The sequence below is a fragment of the Schistocerca gregaria genome, chromosome 1, assembly GCF_023897955.1.
Source record: "Schistocerca gregaria isolate iqSchGreg1 chromosome 1, iqSchGreg1.2, whole genome shotgun sequence".
In the NCBI taxonomy this organism is placed as follows: Eukaryota; Metazoa; Arthropoda; class Insecta; order Orthoptera; family Acrididae; genus Schistocerca; species Schistocerca gregaria.
This window is the reverse complement of record NC_064920.1, coordinates 755,884,411-755,904,115: the sequence shown is the minus strand read 5'-3', so window position 1 is coordinate 755,904,115 and position 19,705 is coordinate 755,884,411. Positions and strand designations below refer to the sequence as shown.

General features: G+C 37.9%; 1 protein-coding gene across 5 annotated transcripts in view; it reads right to left on the bottom strand.

Annotated features, from left to right (window-relative positions):
• LOC126267792 (ankyrin repeat and KH domain-containing protein 1-like) overlaps positions 1-19,705 on the bottom strand; it is a 228,577-nt gene that overhangs the window by 134,220 nt on the left and 74,652 nt on the right. For 4 of the 5 annotated variants that reach the window (XM_049973097.1, XM_049973118.1, XM_049973105.1 and 1 more), the window contains exons 18-20: positions 18,845-19,303; positions 6,177-6,497; positions 5,819-5,999 (exon numbers count right to left, since the gene is read on the bottom strand). In XM_049973097.1, the coding sequence (XP_049829054.1) occupies positions 5,819-5,999; positions 6,177-6,497; positions 18,845-19,303 (961 nt within the window). The remainder of the gene's footprint in view (positions 1-5,818; positions 6,000-6,176; positions 6,498-18,844; positions 19,304-19,705) is intronic. The other variant, XM_049973125.1, reaches the window with a different exon arrangement.

Genomic DNA, 19,705 nt, shown 5'->3' with positions numbered 1-19,705 from the left:
AGAAATTTTCATCAAATGAGGAACTGGTAGTTGCAGTCAACGAGTATTTTGCAGAAGTTTATATAATCTATTTTTCCGATGTTATGAAAGAGCTGGGGCATAACAGAACCAAGTGTATATCCCTCAACAGAGACTGAAGAAATAAGATGAGTTGTTTACGAAACAAACTTTCATTTCCTTCTTATTTGCCCTCTTATCAAACCATCCTTTTATTATTTTGTGAGTTAGAGGAAAATACCTTACCTGAAAAAAACTAAATATGAGGCTGGTTTGGTTAAGACTGGTAAAAAAGCAAGAAAAAATGTTTATGAAACAGACAACTCACTTCACTTCACTTCCCTACATAATCTTCTTTGAGGAATACGTACTTGGTCCAGTGATTCTCTGGCTTTTTCACCCCACTGGAAAAAATAGGTTCTGTCAAACTCTGCAAAATACTCATTGACTGCAACTACCAGTTACTCATTTGATGAATCTTTCTTCCCAGCAAACCAAAGTTTCAAGTTAGTGAACAAGAAATAGTCATTTGGGGCTATGTCTGGTGGATAGGGTTTAAGAGTGCAAGATATTCCATTATCTTTGTGAAAGAGCACTTTTTTTCCCATGCCAACCTTAGTCTTTTTTCAGCCAAAACAATTTTCTAAGAAAACAACAATGAAGCATAATAGGGTCCCATATATGGTTCTGCCTTTTTCCAAGTAATCTGTACGCATTATTCCTAGAGAATCCCAAAAAAACAGTGGCCATTAGCTTACCAGCTCACAAAGTGGTCTTTGCCTTCTCTGGTGCATTTTCACCAGCCTTTGTCCACTTTTTTGACTCTTGGTGTGTAAGGATGTATCCTGGTTTCATTATCAGTCACAAATCGGCACAAAAAGTCTTGTGCATTACGATTAAATATCACCAAACACCATGCTGAAATGTTGGGCCGACAGCACTTTTTGTCAACTGTGAGTAATCGCGGCGCCCACTTCGCACACAGCTTCTTTGTAGCCAGTTCTCTATGCACGTTTTCATGCACTTTGTCAGCAAGACGATTAAGTCTCAGAAAACTTACAAATTTTTGATCTGTGGTCCTGTATTATCACACTATGGACTGTCAATGGTTTCTTTGTCATGACCTCAAATGGACAGCTAGAGTGCACTTCATTTTTGGGGCTTGTCCAACCACTTTTAAATTCATTAATCCACAAATAAATGGTCTTCAATTAAGGTGCAGAGTTCAAGTGAACTTTATCCAATACTGTTTTGATGTGTGGGGCAGTCCAACTCTTCAAATGAAAATGTTTAATAACAGCACAAAATTCAGGTTTCTTCATTTTCGATTACAGTTTACATCCTGACCAATTCAGATGGTATCAAGAATGAACTGTACACTGTAAATTGTTAAAATTCTCTATATTACCTTTGGAATAATCAAGCTTACCAACCATGAAGGCACAACAAAAATGTTCCATTCTTTCACAGAAATTTACTAGACTTAACACAAAGTGTAGTGGCTGCAACAGCAGTTACCTAGCTAGCTTCCTTGCTTGTTTTGTTGCAATTTTCAGTGAGCTGTGATGTCAAATCACACACCTTTTCTGTAGGAACATGAGGACATGGTGACCCTTTGACTCATCTTAAAAGTTATTTTAAAGAAAGGCAAACATACAGGGTGTCCGGAAAAGGACTCCCTGATTTCAAAATTAAATATCTCGAAAACAAAGATCGATAGGGGAATGCAGTAACGGTATGTTTATTGTGAAAGCTGTAAGAAGTTTATACAGCAGTTTGAAATAATAGTTACAAAAGTTGCTAACAGACGGCGCTGTAATCGCCATACATAATGCTTAGTATAAATAGTGATCCAAAGCCCAGAGCGATCAGTTCCACTATTGAAACGTGAAAGGAGGTTAGCGTACCAAAGGAAGATATTAAAACCATGTACACCATTGAACAACGTTTTTTTCTGGTGCTAGAGTACCACAGGTTAGAATAGAGTCCTACGGCAACAAGGCGAAGTTTTCAAGCACGATTTAATGTTCCAAAAGGACGTGATGTGAAAACCATTCGTACGCTCTTCACAAAATTCTAACGAACAGGCAGCGTAACTGATGATCTAGTGGGGCATGTTGGCCGCAACCAAACCGCAGTTACGCCTGAAAATATCACCACAGTTTCTGGAATTATTCAGCGAAATCCAATGTCATCCGTCCATAGAATTGCATCCGAGACTCGTTTGAAGCGTTCCAGCACGCAGAAAATACTGAGAAAGAGCCTACACATTTCCATTCAAAATTCAAACGCACCAGGCCATACCCGTACAAGCTGTGCAACAAAGGGTTGCCTTTGCTAATCAGATGCTCACAATGATTGATAGTGAAGGATTTGATGTTGGCTTCATCTGGTTTACAGATGAAGCACACTTCCACCTGAATGGATACGTGAATAAGCAGAACTGGCAATTTTGGGGTTCCGAAAAGAAATACTGGTGTGAAGCGAAACCCTTGTATTCTCCTAAAGTTACTGTGTGGGCTGCAGTATGCAGTAGAGGCATTATTGGCCCTTTTTTCATTCAAGAAACGTTACGTTGCAATTTTGGAACAATTTGTCGCCACACAGCAAGCGTTAGAGGATCGACCAGGTACTGAATGGTTTATGCAAGATGGAGCCCGACCACATTGGACCGAACAAGTGTTTCGCTTTTTTGAGGAATACTTCGGGAATCGAATCACTGCTTTGGAATATCCCAAATTTACTGGTGCAGGCATGGATTGGCCTCCATATTCGCCGGATTTGACTCCCTGTGACTTTGTTGTGGGGCACAGTGAAAGACATGGTCTACCCAAAGCATCCCGCCACACTGGACGAGCTTGAATCGGCGATCTCTGTGGCATGTGAATCCATTTCAGTTGAGACACTACGAAATGTGATGGCGAATTTCATTCTTCGTTTGCACCACCTCTGTAGTGCCAATGGTGAACATTTTGAAAACATTGTGATGTGATTGTTTGCAAAGATTGTTTTCATAGGATTATTTCACTTATGTATGCTGATATGAGCTGTACAGCGTACAGCGCCATCTGTTAGCAGCTTTTGTAACTATTATTTCAAACTGTTGTATAAACTTCTTACAGCCTTCACAATAAACATACTGTTTATGGCATTCCTCTAGCGATCTTCGTTTTCGAGATATTTAATTTTGAAATCACGGAGTCCTTTTCTGGACACCCTCTATGTTTATAGTTTTTGTAGACTTAGAGAAGCCATTCAGAATGTTTATTTGTATACAATCCTCTAGATTCTAAAGGTAGCAGAGGTTTTTTTTTTAAAAGACAGCACCCAGGGGTGAAACATTATCTGCACATTTAACAGAAACCAGAATGTATTGAAAAGAGTCAAAGGGCACGAAAGGGAAGCAGCAAGACTGAAGTGAGACAGGGTTGCAGAAAGAGAAACTTGTTAACATCTAAAATTAATTCAAGTGTTAAGAAAACCTCTTCTGAAGGTGTCTGACTGCAATGTAGCTTTGTACGGAAATGAAACATGAACAATAAGAATTTCGAACAAGAAGAGAAATGGTTTTGAATTGTGGTGCTATACAAGAATCTTTTGACATTAGTTGAGTGGATTGAATAACTAATGAGGTGGTACTGAACAGAATCAGGAAAAAAAGAAATTTTGCAGTAAAACTTGGCTAAAACAAAGGCTTAGTTGATAGAACACATTCTGAGGCATTGAAGAACTGTCAATTTGGTACTACAGGTAAGTATATGGGTTAAAAATTGTAGAGGGAGACCAAGGGATGAAATAAGTAAGCAGGTTCATATGGATATTGGTCACAGTAGTTATTTGCAGGTGACGCGGCTTGCACAGAATAAACAGACACAGAGAGCCTGCACGAAAGCAGTCTTCAGGCAGAAGATCATGATGACAAAACAATACATGCAAAGCTGCTTCATTTATTCTGTTGCATGCAATAAGGTAACAGCTGTGTCCCTGAGATTGCCGAACTACACTTTTTTTCTTTAAGTGAGTTATGTAATATACAATATAAACCTGTATGCACCAAAAAGATAATTTTTACACGGAAACCACAAGTAATAAATCAGTTTCACTGATCTCTGACATTTATACCTAAACTAGCAATGTAATTGGACACTGACCCCTAACAAAATAATTTTGGCCTAGTACTGGCCATTAACGAGTGCTGTTATGTCTAACAAGAAGACATAAACAACGGCAACCCTCACCATTTTGATACTACCTGAGTGACATGTCACTGTGGGATCACATTTATCCTCCTCATAGATAATTATCCATATTATAACCCTTCTGAAGTCGTAACCACATACAATGTTGACTGCACCATCTCATCAGTAATCACTACCTACAATAAATCTCCTCAAATACACCAAGCATTTCTATGTTAACTCAACCCACGACACTTCGTCTCTACACAAATTGCAGTTTCACCCTTCGCACCACTAATGTTCACACGAAATCTTCATACATTGGTTTTCTTGTTCCAGAAATAAATCAATGGCTTATTGCTATGAAGGTTGTAGATAAGCCTATATTTATCATTGGGTCCCCACCCACCACAACCTTCAATTTCTAAAAGATTGTTACTCAAAATTTTAAGAAAAATTACAAACCTTGTTTTTCATCTTGTTAAATGTAATTTAAGTCGTCCCCCCCCCCCCCCCCCCCCCCCTAATTTAAGCCACTAGTCTAGTGGTCTTAATCTGTTCAATGTAAATAACAAAATAAAACAATCCCTGAAAATGAACGTAATACCTCAATTTACTTCTTATTTAGAATATATCATACTATTAATATCATTCAGATCTGTCACTTTAATTTATGAACAATCATAAAAAGCCAATAGATTCTAAGCATCATTAAAAATCCTCCCTTCCTTTCCACAGGAGAGACTTCAGATAATTAATTTGGATGGTTGAAGCTACTGAAATCAGAAAGTCAGATCTGCCCCATTACTTCATTATGTTGTGGTATGTGATTTCATAAATTTAATAGTGGCATTACACTAGAACAATGAAGTAATTATTTTGCTTCTATATTGTTTTAAGGCATGAAGGTGGTTGTGACAGATTGACAAGTAGTGTAGTGGTGACCGGGACAGTGAAGCCAAGAAATGTGATGTCATGCGAATGATTAATTCTGGTAATGGTAGAAGTCGTTCATATTTAATTTCTACGAATGGTTTGTGTCTGCCATACTGATAATGTCACATGTCAAAGTGGATGAGTAGCACTGGCAGGTTCACTATTTCCAAAGAATTTAGCCCATCAATAAAATTTGCTATTTTCCCTAACGTGGGTTACAAATCCACAACAATTTTTCTCGTAATACCTTGCTCCACAGGAAATTTCAGGATGAAGTTCTGCCGGGAAGCTAATAGTAGTACCTTTTATCAACTAGCATAGAAATAACAAACCAGTAGTGCAACAATTTCTATGTAATTTAAGATGTTTGGTTCTGTTGATAAGAGAGTAATTACAAGCTTCCATTAACAATTTCTCGACAGTAATATTATCGAACTTTCACATATGAACATTAATATTTAAATAATTCTCTAGACTGAAAACAGCAAACTAAGTTCTGCTTTACGTGAATTATAAGAAACTACTAAAAAAAGTTTTTGTTTCATCGAGAGAGAGAGAGAGAGAGAGAGAGAGAGAGAGAGAGAGAGAGAGAGAGAGAGAGAGAGAGATTAAAACATTCTGCACTGGATATTAGGTTTCCACTAGCTTATGAATTACTCTCACATTTCTTAGAAACAATATTATACATAAAGAAACTGAATTATTACCTATGTCAACAGCATCAATGCTGAAATCACCATCAATTTCAAGCCTAGATTGAAGCTTTGAGGCCTTATCCACTAATGCCAGTGCTTCTTCTGCAGCTGCAGCAAGTATTGGACAATGCTGCTGTTGGTCCGACAACAGACCAGACAGATCTGTGTGCTCCATACCAGGTTGTGGCAGTATCTGTCAAAATTAAAATAAACTGTCATTTGAACCTGTAGTTGTAGTATTTTATTGAACATGTTCAAGAGTTAGCATTAAGTGAAATTTTTGTAATGCCACATTACACCTTTAACCAACAATCTGCTTCTACATACATACTATGGTTCAATAAAACACTTACAGTTTATATTTCCTTACCTGTTGTTGTAAGGTACGTAGCTGTTGCTTTTGTTGCAACACCTGGTTTAGTTGCTGGGGAGTTGTTGGCACCATGCCAGGATCTAACTGTGTCAACTGCACCATTACATGAGGTGCCAACAATGAGGTTGGTTGCAGACTGTTCTTCAATATGGAGTGTGGCGATAGCGGCGGCTGCTGCTGCGACTGCTGCTGCTGCTGCTGCTGCTGTGACTGCTGCTGTTGCTGCTGCTGCGACTGCTGCTGTGACTGCTGCTGCTGCTGCTGCTGCTGCTGCGACTGCTGCTGCTCCTGCTGCTGCTCATGCAGTGCTTGTTCAGCCTGACAACATTTCAGAATTGTTCGATACATGTAAAATTGTGTCTTAACAGATGGAATACTTCTTCACAAACTCAAATGAGAATGTAGAACATAAAATTTGGCCCACATGCCACTTATGTTTATGCAACTGAACAAATAAATTTTAATACCTATAAAAATACACAGTCTGGAACATGGATGTTAGCAGCAACTGAGTACTTTTGCTTGATAAAAAACAGCCAACCAGTTGCCAGAAGTTTAAATAAACAAACTTGACTTAGGTTTCGAGACTACGAGTATCATCTTCTGAAGCATATGCCATGATCTAAAAAATTATAACAAAGATAAATAATAATTTTTAGCTAACAATTATGGTGTAAAGTAACAAATCCCCAATTGGAAAACGAAATCGCCACCTATACTGGTTACATTAAAACATGATCATGAGCTAACTAACTCAAGGCACATGCAGTAACTGTAATTACAATGTCCACTGGAACTTAAAAACTGAGAAAGATATTGCTATCAATCAAGGGTAAATGCCTAACTAAACCCATGTCACCTATTTACAGCACTTACGTAAACTACCATACAGTGTGCCACATACTGCAAACTGATGCTATAATGAAAACCTCAATTAGGTAAAATCTATCTTTCTCTACATCAACATACTGCCACAACAACAAAAATACTCTTCATTACTACCTGTATAAAACAGTGTATCAGTACTGTAGAAGTAACAAGAAATTAAAATGAAAATCAAATAAGTATCTGTCTTAAATGTACTAGTTACTAAATTCTTATATAACACAGAGGTATTTAAAAAAATCTGTAGTACTGCAAGATATAAATCATTACATTAGTTGTTTTTCTCATCAGTGATGTCTTCATATTTTCTGTTAGTATCACATGAGGGCTTTACTCTTTGATACTCTAGTTGACCAAATGAGGGCATTGCTATATACTTTCTGTAATGTCTTCTTCACCACTGCATTGCTACATATTTTTTGTAAAGTTGCATTCAGAGGTTTAATTTCTTCTATAATTTCTATACCTGGTGGCATGTAACATTGTTCCATGTAATACATATTTATAGCACCCATTTATCATGGAAAAATGTAGCAGCTTGTGCATTTAAGACTATTTAGCACTGTTTTGAGCTCTGTTTTACTTCCCTGTTACTATTGCAGTACTGTTACTGCCGTTTTATATTGGTAGCACCATATATTATTTTTTGGTTATTACAACAGTATGTCAATGAAGAGTAAGAGAAACTTTATATAACTGAGCTTTGCATTACACCATCAGCTCTCAACATGTGGTGCACTCTGTGGTAGTTTACGTAAGTGCTGTAGATAGATGATACAGGATTAGTTAAGACATTTGCCTCCATTCAATATCCATACCTATCTCACTTTTACAGTGGCAATGGACATTTCATTGTTAGTTACTGCGTGTAACGTGGCTGGTTCGTTTGTGGTAACGTGTTTTAATGTAACAAATGTCAGTAATTATTTCATTTTCCAATTGGAAATTTGTCACATACACCACAATTGCTAGTCAGAAACTGTTGTTTTCTTTGTTACAATTCTTTAGGTAACAGTGCATATATCTGAAGAGATTGCTAAAAGTGGTATCAAAACATAGGTCAAGTTTAAATAAGTAAACTTCTGGAACTATTTGCCTTTTTATTTTATCAACTGATCCACAAAAAATACATTATTGCTAAAAGAAGTTACTTTCATATACTGTGCCAGATCGCTATAAATAATTTGTGTGTGTGGGGGGGGGGGGGGGCAAAAAAAACACTAGTGGGCGCACACATCGCGATGTATTTAATGAAGAGCGTAATTTTCTCCAAAGCTGTAGCAATTACTGTAGAAAATGCCTGTGATTGTAGCTGCAGAACTTGTCAATGATAACAGTGATACAGCCTACTATCAACATCAGCCATTCATATGGCGTGACAACAAATGCTACGCGCAAAAACTACCTAACAGAGAGCCCAGGCACATTAAGGGTTTTTCTGCTTCCTTGTGTGACTTGTTTCCAACAAATGGAGAAACAACTATATTACTGCACCCATTATGACCACACCAGTTTGTTTAGGGACATGCTGAAATGTACTGTTACAGAGTTTTATTGAATGAATATTGGGCTATACCATACTGACAGCCACTACAACGTCAACAAGTAATAGTGACACCCTCCATTACTTCAGGAATGGGATCAACAACCATTTAATTTTTGGTTTTCAGCACACAGTGTTTAACCCCTTATACACTAGAATAATGCAGACATGTCACTCCATAATGGCTAGCAGTAGCAGTCTTAGTAGTAGTAGTAGTAGTAGTAGTAGTAGTAGTAAAGATCATTGTTCACGAGGCAACTTACTGCAGGGACTAAGTAAGACACTGAGCAAGTATTCTATATATTGTTCAACAGCAATAACAAAGAATTTCTGTATAATAATTATCATCATTAGGATCATTCTAAAGGGGGAAAAAAGGAACTACTCTTGTAGAACTGCCTAGGAAATATAACAATATAGAGACACAGATGTTTAAACATACCACATACAAACAAATAATCCATGGCATCAAATAATCCGTGTACCCTAATTTTAGAGGGAGAAAATCACTTTAATTTGTGCTTTATTTACAAAAACATTATTCTGACATAATGATTCCATTCATCATAACCACCAGAAGAGTACTGTCATCACTATCTTCCCACAAATCACTGTCCTTGGCCCCATCCAATGAATTTGTGATACCATATTTTCAAAGGATTTTTTTTTTTTCACCAGTGGTTGCAGAATGGAGTCCAATGATCATTTCAACCACTCACAAATACGGGACAAATCTGGCTGCCTCATTTTCCACTTGCAGGACAGATGTAAGGCCTCCATGGATAACGATCAAGTCAGTTTCTTCTTTTTGTAACTTGCCTCACACTTCCTCAGTTGCATGTCATGGAAGCTGTCCAGGACCAATATGTTATGTATCTTCAGTAATGCACCAGGGCAATGCGTCAAACGTGTCACCCAGTCAGCCATAATGTAACTGTCCGTCCATCCTTTCAGATTCACTCTCACCAATATGCCTTTCACTGGTGCTTTTAGGATACTTTTGTTTTAAATATCATTTAAGGTGGTAGATTGTGTCCGTTGCCAGTTACACTCAATGCCACTATACACCTTTGCTCCTAATTTCTGCCAAGTGTTCACAGTGTTGTCAAGTGGCATTTCAAAATAGTGTTTACAGCGCAAATTTACCATGTAGCGATGAAAACTCACTTTTTTTTCCTCGTAATCACATGGAAGCTGTTGAGTGATGAGGTTTTTCCTCCGGAAGTCTATTCCATTTTGACTCAAAAATGGTGACAGCCAGTCCCCCAGCATTTGTCAAAGTCACATTTTGTTGGTTTTTTTGTCAATTGCTCACATCGTACTTTCTTCCCACTGCAGATTTTCAATGTTGTCTGCTTCTCTAATAATTTTAAATTTTTCTTTAGCTGTGTACATGTGATAACAATAACTTGTAGCCATAGTTAACACTTAGTTAACACTTCACTTCAAACGGGCTACTGACATGTCACACACTAAGGCCACAACAAAGTTATAATGGGCTCTATTGTTGAGCAGAGTAGTACCAACCTTATTACTATTAATCCACACACACAGTTTTACATCCTTAAATTCGGGGAAAAATAAGCATGGGAAGAAATGAAGACTAACTGAGAAATGTATACAGACAGGACTGATCAAAAAATGTTCTAGATACTCAGGTAGGTGCATTACCAGTTATATACCTAAAAATCTATCCAATGTTATGAGAAACTTCTTGGAAATTATTTAGTGAAAACAGTATCTTCCTCTAAAAATGTCTTCTCTCTATGGAGGATGGCTATCATTGTGGTTCGTCTGTTTTTTGACTTGGCAGATCTGAACAATTGTACAGAAGTACATCCAAACCACTCAAGAGTCTGTAGCCAAAATGTCCGCGTCTTCTACTTATTGACCTTTACCCTACAACAGTTTCCTCAATTCTCGGTCTTAGACTATTGTATCTTTCTCCTCTGACGATACAGCAGCAATATCCTAGTATTCTGGTTTTGATCATATTCCCAATTCCTTATCCTCACCTTATAATGTTTCAGTGGTAATTATGCCCACAATATTTTCCACTCATTGCTAAAACCACATTCTGAATGGTTTATTTTGACACTGTTGTCTTACTAATTGTCCATGGCTGTATTCCATACTAGAGTACTCTGACTACATCACATTTAATGATTTGGAATCTTAGTTGCAAGTTCAAATACCAGTGGAAAAAAAAAAAAAAAAAAAAAAAAAAACACACACACACACACACACACACACACACACACACACACACACACACACACACACACACACACCTGATCTTAAGAAGCCAACTCTAGCTTTTTCAATTTTTCTATTAATGCATGGCCCAGACTGAGTTTATCACTGACCCAAGGACTACTAGATTTGTGTTTCGATAACTTTTCAATGGACATGCTATTAACAGTGACATCTGATGAGATCTTTGAAGTTCGGATAATAATCATGGATTTAGTTGTGCCGAAATTCGTTTTGAGGCCCAAAGCATTGCTGACTAATTTCTTTAAGTAGTGTCTGCACTTTTTTATATTTTCTACAAATACTAGTGTGCCATCAGCATAGCATTAGTTGATCACTTTACAACAGTCCTTTATAACTATTTCTGCATCTGATATATACTTTGAACAATAACTAAACAGGAATAGGAACAGAACACAACCTTTTCTTACTTCTCGTAACATGTTAATATGATTCTCCATTGCGGCTGGTAATAGTGGTCTGCTGCCACTCTTTTAAGTTTTTAATTATTCTAATAGCCTGCCCGGCAATTTTACCTTCTTTCAATATGTTCACCTATTTATCATGTCACGCTTTGTCAAAGGCCTTTTCATAATCAATTAACCCCAACACCTACATCTTGCTTCATATCTAGGCATTTTTGTAAAAAAAATATAATAATAATAATAATAATAATAATTTATTATTATTATTATTAATCATAATCACGACAAATAACGCTTTTCTCGTACCCATAACATTTTGGAAAACAAACTGATTTTCACACTTATTACATTCTAAGTTTTTTTTTTTTTTTGTATATCCGACTGTACGATTTCCACAAAAAATGTTCAAAATGTGGGACATTAAGCTTATTACTTATGTTCAGAATATTTTTTAGGATAAACATTTTTGGTATCATTACAAAAACACATTTTAGACAATCCATTGTAAAGTGTCCTGTTCCACATTACACTGTTGTAGGTAATTTTCTATCAGTTTTGGGGGTTTCACTGGCATGTTATCTGGACCACGTGACTTCCCCACTTTTGTACATTTTAGTGCATATTCAACTTCAGTTTCAGGGTTGCCACAAGTTTCCATAAGTGAAATTTCCTGATATATCCCTGATTTCCAGAAAAGTTTTAGCATTTTTCCCTGACAAATTCTGAAATCTCAGGGGAACTTAAGACGTAAGTTCACAATCTGTCTTTACCCTTAGGGTACAAGAAGCAATAGTGCAAACGAGGAAATATCTAAGGAACATTTGCAAGTAGTTGGTGTTCCGTGATGTGAGCAAAAATCTTAAATATTAACATCAACATCGTTTGTAATGAACTGTTTTTAGATGGAGAAAGTAAGCCAAATGGTGTACGAGTTTCATTAAGACCAGTGAAAACGAAGCAAGTTTGGTGACAAAAATATGCATTTCTCAAAAGTAAGTAGGCCTCTTGGTAGGTGTATAAGACGGAGAAATTGTGTAAATCAACACTGAAGATGACTGCCAATAAAATTTAGGCTCTACTATGTTCGTTTTTGTCAGTTATTATCTGCTGTTTTATATCTATTGCGCAATTTTTCTTTCGAGAAATATATGAATACACAGCATACAAACCACCAGTGACTAACAATTTTCCTCTTCTTACTGTCTATACTTTCTGACATATAAACTACTTTTTGAAGTGCTAAAATGTACTAGAACAAATAAAAGTCTATAAAACGCCACACTGTACAATGTACTTGCAGTGGGCGGTCACAATTCCTGGAATCCATCACCCGTGGGCCCATGGCCTCTAGCCTGCTGCTGAAGAGCACCACAGTCCTGGGTCTATGGGGAAACCATGAAAATCCGTTGCATTATACCACACACAAGCAGACCCAACCTGTGGGCAGATTGGTAAGACTAGATCCGACGGGCAGGGGCTGCATGTTAGTGGGAACTGACTGTCTACAGATCAACAGGCCCAGGCCCAATCCATTACAGATACCAGCAGAAACAGCCTCCAGTTTTGGCCTGTTGCAGAATTCACTAGTGTGGCCATCTATTCACAAGCACAGGCAGCATGTTGATGAAATGAGACCACAGTGACCAATCCATGTAACATAACTTGTTTAAATAATCAGAGAATCAATAACAATGAGGATCGGTAGCAACTCTTCATAAAGATGATTGCCGAGCCGCAGATAGACACGTAGAAAAGAATCGCACTCTCACAACTAAATTTTCAGCCATAGCTTTTGTCAGAAAATGAGAGCACACACCTTAACAGTCAGACAACCCAGGCACACATAACCACCATCTCGGGCTGCTGCATCTACATTCTCTTATAATCATACCCAAACAAACCACTCCTGATGCTTCCCTGCCTCTCGTCGGCAGCTGCTGTGTACCAGACAAAAAGTGGTGCCAGCACTGACTGCAAGCTTCTTTTTCGATTGTCTTTTCTTTCCGTAATTCTGCATTAATTCATTCAACTGAATTTTCTTTCTCAGTTATTAAATCTTCACCACAACACCAAGCACAGAATTAAATCAGAAACTACCCAGGTTTTTACTATCAGCCAACATTCACCCAGTTTCATTTCTGAAGTCATTCCTTGTCAGATTCTAAAGATACGATTTGTGATAAGGCACTTAACAGCAACAATGCACAGTGGGGTATGTTACAGCTAGCAGAATTCAGTGATTTTGAAACTGCATTTAAGTTTAGACACTGGCATAGGAAGCTCATAAGAAACTGAGATTAGAACTTTTAGGATCAAAACCTTGTAACATCAGTTCATGAAATGGATTTAGAGATTTGGTAGACTGGCATCTGAACAAAGCAAAATATCTAGATGTTACCATTAGCCGATTACAAAGACGTAGAAAGGATGGGTAAAAGTGGACGACTTATTGGAATACCTAGATCAGGTGCATATCATGGAAAGGCAAGCAAAAAGATGGCACACAGACAACAACAACAACAACAACAACAACAACAACAACAACAGTAATGTTAACAGAGAATCTTGCCCCACTAGAGTGTATGCTACAAATGAAGGAAACAGGGTAGGCAACTGTCATTATTATAAACTTTCAGGGAATAGATACAGAAATGGGAACAATAACAGAAATCATCACAATAACACATTTAATAGTTTTTGGACATCCATCCTACTGCATGGATGATTGACTTCAGCTGAGGATACATATGAGAAAAAGTACCACCACAGTTGTATCTTGATCATGACTGTCTCACACCCCTAGTTTCAGCGGCACATTATCACCATCCTCAGGCCCCACTACTGCGGAAAAAGTATTAGATTTCCTTGGCCCATTTGTTGTGGAATCCTCATTACCAGTACATGTGGGATAGCTTTCCTCAGGAGTCTCTACTCAGCACCATGTCCTCCCCAATGGCATTGGAGACAACACAGAGTCAAGTAGAGACTCCTGTGGAAAGCTACCCCACATGTACTGGCGGTAATGTGTTGCCGAAACTAGTCATGTGAGACAAAGTCATTTTCAAGATAAAGCTGTTCCGACACTTTTTCTCATACATTTTAACAGTATTGCAACCACAGAGAAGAAAAACTAATACGCTTCCTGGGGGAGGCACCATCATCTGGAGCAATACAAAATTAACAACAACAAAATTTCTTCTAGCTTAATTAGGTATGATTCCAACCAAGTTTAACAGGGTGTCTTATTACATGAAGATAACAAACAAATGAAAGAATATATGGAAACTGAAATTAATGTGCACTGTGAGTAATTTAACTGTTTAAGTTATTTTAGATTTGAGTAGTGATATAAGTGGTAGATTACTACCTCTTACAGTGAAATAATTTGTTGGGTGCCTTCCCTTGGTTACCAGCTATAGGAATACTTAAAACACGGGTAAGAGTTATGACAGGCAAACCAGTACACACGCACAGTTGTCTTAAGTTTACATTAAACCTATGATTTTAGGAATACACTGGTTGCTGGACAATAAAATATCATTAAACTTCCAAAATGGGGCACTGACATTAACATATGGACAACAAGTGGACTTGGCTGTCATACTTTTGAGCAATGCAAGATGGCCAGATTAGGATTCGCTTTAATGAAGGAAGCCGTGCCAGAACAGGATGACAGGAACCAATCTGACACAGATATGGAACAACTGAATGGAACAGACGTAACTGACAACATAAACTAATCAAAGTATTTTCAACAAGCCCAGACTTTATTAAAGACTTATTTTGTAGGTTTAAGATTAAGCCACAGAATCCATTTTATGTTACACACTACCCCATACTAGTATCAATGAAGCCATTAGTACAAAAAGAAATAGAACATTACAACGGATCATAATAGATTACAATAATACCTTAATAGTTTTTCAAAAACCTGATGGCAATGCACTTATAGTGTTGGATGCATGAACTGTAAATAAATTAACAGGACCAGAAACGAAGAGGCCCTCTGTAATAGACAAACTGCTTTAGAAATATGAAAGAGTGAAGTATATCAGCACAATGGACCTGGCTGTTGGTTACTGGCAGACTGCCTTCCGCGAAGACACGGAAGTATACAGCATTCCTGTTTGAAAGGGTTCATATCAGTTCCAAGTGTTACCATTCAGTCTAAACATACTAGTCTCCATTTTTGTAAGTGGTATTGTGTGTCGACCATATATTAGTACTATCCACAACATGGAAGGAACACCTATAAACAATGGGTGAATTTTTCATGAGATTAGGTTCCTGAGGTGTCACCATTAAGTCCTCAACATCACAATTTGGGAGAAACAATGTTAAGTTCTTGGGTCTTGTTATTTTAAAGTTTGGTTTAATGGACTGGTGTATCCAAAAGTAATGATTGGGTGTAAGTTGAGGTGTACATGGAGACACTTGAGAGAGAGGCTGTCTGCTGGATTGAAAATGTTTGAACCTGTCATTCTTGTGGGAAAAATACTGAAGATGTGAATGGTGGTGTGCTGCATAAAAGTAAATAGTAATATAATAGAGGGAAACATTCCACCTGTGAAAAAATATAAATATAAAAACAAAGATGCTGTGACTTACCAAACGAGATAGCACTGGTAGATAGACATAATAACACACACACACACACACACACACACACACACACACACACACACACACACGTAAGTTTCAGGCTTTCGCAACCCACGGTTGCTTCATCAGGAAAGAGTGAAGGAAAGGGAAAGATGTGGGTTTTAAGGGATAGGGTAAGGAGTCATTCCAGTCACGGGAGGAGAAATACTTACTTTGAGAGTGGGGGGGGGGGACAGGTAATATGTGTGCTATATATTTTAAAATTGTAGACTTAGAGAAAGCTTTTGACAATGTTGATTGGAATACTCTCTTTCAAATTCTGAAGGTAGCAGGGGTAAAATACAGGGAGCGAAAGGCTATTTACAATTTGTACAGAAACCAGATGGCAGTTATAAGAGTCGAGGTACATGAAAGGGAAGCAGTGGTTGGGAAGGGAGTGAGACAGGGTTGTCTCTCCCCGATGTTATTCAATCTGTATATTGAGCAAGCAGTGAAGGAAACAAAAGAAAAATTCGGAGTAGGTATTAAAATCCATGGAGAGGAAATAAAAATGTTGAGGTTCGCCGATGACATCGTAATTCTGTCAGAGACAGCAAAGGACTTTGAAGAGCATGTAGATGTAGATGAACGGAATGGATAGTGTCTTGAAAGGAGGATATAAGATGAACATCAACAAAAGTAAAACGGGGATAATGGAATGTAGTCGACTTAATTCAGGTGTTGCTGACGGAATTAGATTAGGAAATGAAACACTTAAAGTAGTAGAGTAGTTTTGCTATTTGGGGAGCAAAATAACTGATGATGGTCGAAGTAGAGACGATATAAAATGTAGACTGGCAATGGCAAGGAAAGTGTTTCTGATGAAGAGAAATTTGTTAACATCGAATATAGATTTAAGTGTCAGGAAGTCATTTCTGAAAGTATTTGTATGGAGTGTAGCCATGTATGGAAGTGAAACATGGATGATAAATAGTTTGGACAAGAAGAGAATAGAAGCATTCGAAATTTGGTGCTACAGAAGAATGCTGAAGATTAGATGGGTAGATCACATAACTAATGAGGTGGTATTGAATAGGACTGGGGAGAAGAGGAGTTTGTGGCACAACTTTGACTAGAAGAAGGAATCGGTTGGTAGCACACGTTCTGAGGCATCAAGGGAACACAAATTTAGCATTGGAGGGCAGCGTGGAGGGTAAAAATCGTAGAGGGAGACCAAGAGATTCAGAAGGATGTAGGTTGCAGTAGGTACTGGGAGATGAAGCTTGCATTAGATAGAGTAGCATGGAGAGCTGCATGAAACCAGTCTCAGGACTGAAGACCACAACAACAATATTTTAGCACAGTAGTTGTATATTACGAGTACATGCCTTGTGGTATAATGTAGTCTAATGAGACCAAACAGATCCAATGATTAAAACAAAGCCACATCAGATCCGAGATTCTTGTTTAATAACATTGTGAAGATTGTGGTGCTATTACTAGAGTCATTAAAGCACAAACCTCAAGAATCATGCCATATCTTACAAAATCTTAATTTTTCTTTACTGTGTATCCTGGGAGTACTTGAAATGAGAATCAACTCCCAGAAAACATGAATTCAGTAACTTAACATTTAATCTTTTAAAGTCATTGGACTGATTTTATCAAACTGTGGGAAAATAAATTTTAACGACTGTTTGTGTATATACACCCCATAGGAGTTCTTTTGAAAACTGTAGCATTGATTATGGTCATTTTTTTGGTCCACATTATAAGGTGCTGAGAGGCAGAATGTGGCATGGGCCTGCTGATATCCGAACCTTTGAACACGGTACACTCTTCTGTCAACATTACTGTGACATTGTACTTCTTTTCAGCAGTGCATTCCACTGCGATTCTTTTTATGGATGGCAACATGCAACTACATCGATTGGAACATGTTGAGGAGCTCTTTAAGTGAGAAGATATTTAGCAAATGTAATGGCATGCCTGTTCCCAACTTAAATCTCATCTAGCACATGTGGGATGCATTGTGGAGAAATACCGCAGCACATCCACATGCACTAACAGTCACCCAGTAGTTGTCAACCGCACTGATTGAGGAAGGGAATGCTCTCCACAATAACTCTTTACGACTTTGTGGTCAACATGGGAACATATTGCACACTATGCAATGACATTTGTGCTAATCACACTCAAAACTAAGAACCATGTCCTCCCTTTTGTATTGTCTAGCAAACCATCTTGAATCATACTGATTTCAGTGTAATTATTGTCTTTAATTTAAAGTGTCATTTCTGTTTGTCTCATTGTGTACTTCTTTTAGTTACATTCTGTACAATACTGTAGCAGCTTTCTGTATGTATAGGCCAAACTTCATTGAATTATGTTACTTTGCAGTGACCCATCATGGAAAAATTTTCTTAAGTCATACCTCTCTCTCTCTCTCTCTCTCTCTCTCTCTCTCTCTCTCTCTCTCTCCCCCCCCCCCCCCCATACTACTGTGATTACTAATACTGCATGCAGCTGTCTGTAGAAATGACTTTCCACTAGAACCATAGGGCTGTAATATTATGGGAATGAATCTACTGCAGCCAATATAAGAGAAGACTCCAAAGAACACAAATACAAGAGAAACGATCACAGACCAATACTCTGGAAATTAAAACAGATGAATGGTAACTTTCTGCAGTATGGTAGTTAAGTGGTCTTTTAGTCAGGTGTAACTTTTCACAAACAGCAAAAAATCACATCTCGTGGAATCGAGTTTATTTCATTGCAGGAAACGCCTGATGAAAACATCGAGTAAGTACATCAAAGTACTGTGTTGGGAAGACGCAGACTACCAGCAGTAACCTGATTCCACAAGGTGAAACCAAATCGCCGTGAAAGTCTAAGAAATCGCAACAGCAAATATGACTTACAAAATAACTTGTGCGTTTACGCAAAAAGCAAATGAACAATTTTATATTACATACCGTAGTTTGAAGTTGGTGACTGAAGTTCATATTATGGAAATGAACATGTTTTTGTTGGGTGGTTGTCTGTGGCTGATGTTGGACTTGCTGCTGCTGCTGCAACTGTTGTGTCTGCAGCTGCTGCTGCTGCAGTTGTTGCTGTTGCTGCTGCTGCAGCTGCAGCTGTTGCTGCTGCTGCTGCTGCTGCAGTTGTTGCTGCAGTTGTTGCTGTTGCTGTTGCTGCTGCAGTTGTTGCTGTTGCTGTTGCTGCTGCTGTATCTGCGGAGGTGGTGGTGGTGGAGGCTGCTGCTGCTGCTGCTGCTGCTGTTTTTGTTGTTGTTGCTGCTGCTGCATCATCTGCTGTTGCTGCTGGTGATGCTGCATAGCTGCTTGGTATGCCTGTTGCTGCTGCTTACGGAGGTTCTTCACTTCCTTCTTTGAGACAGGTTTTGCTTTAGGCCGGTCACTTATGGCTGTGGACTGAAGTAGGCAAAATTTTAAATGTAATTACTCCTTTTGAATTAATGTAAAAGAATACTGAAGCTGTATTTCAGTCTGAAGCTACAACTAAATACTGTAGCTATACAATGTTCAGATATTAACTATATTTCTTAACCTCCACATGAAAGCCAAGTAAGAGACTTTACTTTCACTATATTACCAGTATATAAAAATAAGGGATTATTATTATTATTATTATTATTATTATTAGTTGATCAAACTAAATATGGTATGAACATAAAAAAAGCAGAAATACACATGAACAAATTTCACCATTGTAAGGTCAACATAGCAATGTGTGACTATAATGTCCACACTAGTTACACCACATCAATAGTGTTTTTATTACATTACACTCACTATACCAACATGCAGCAAGAA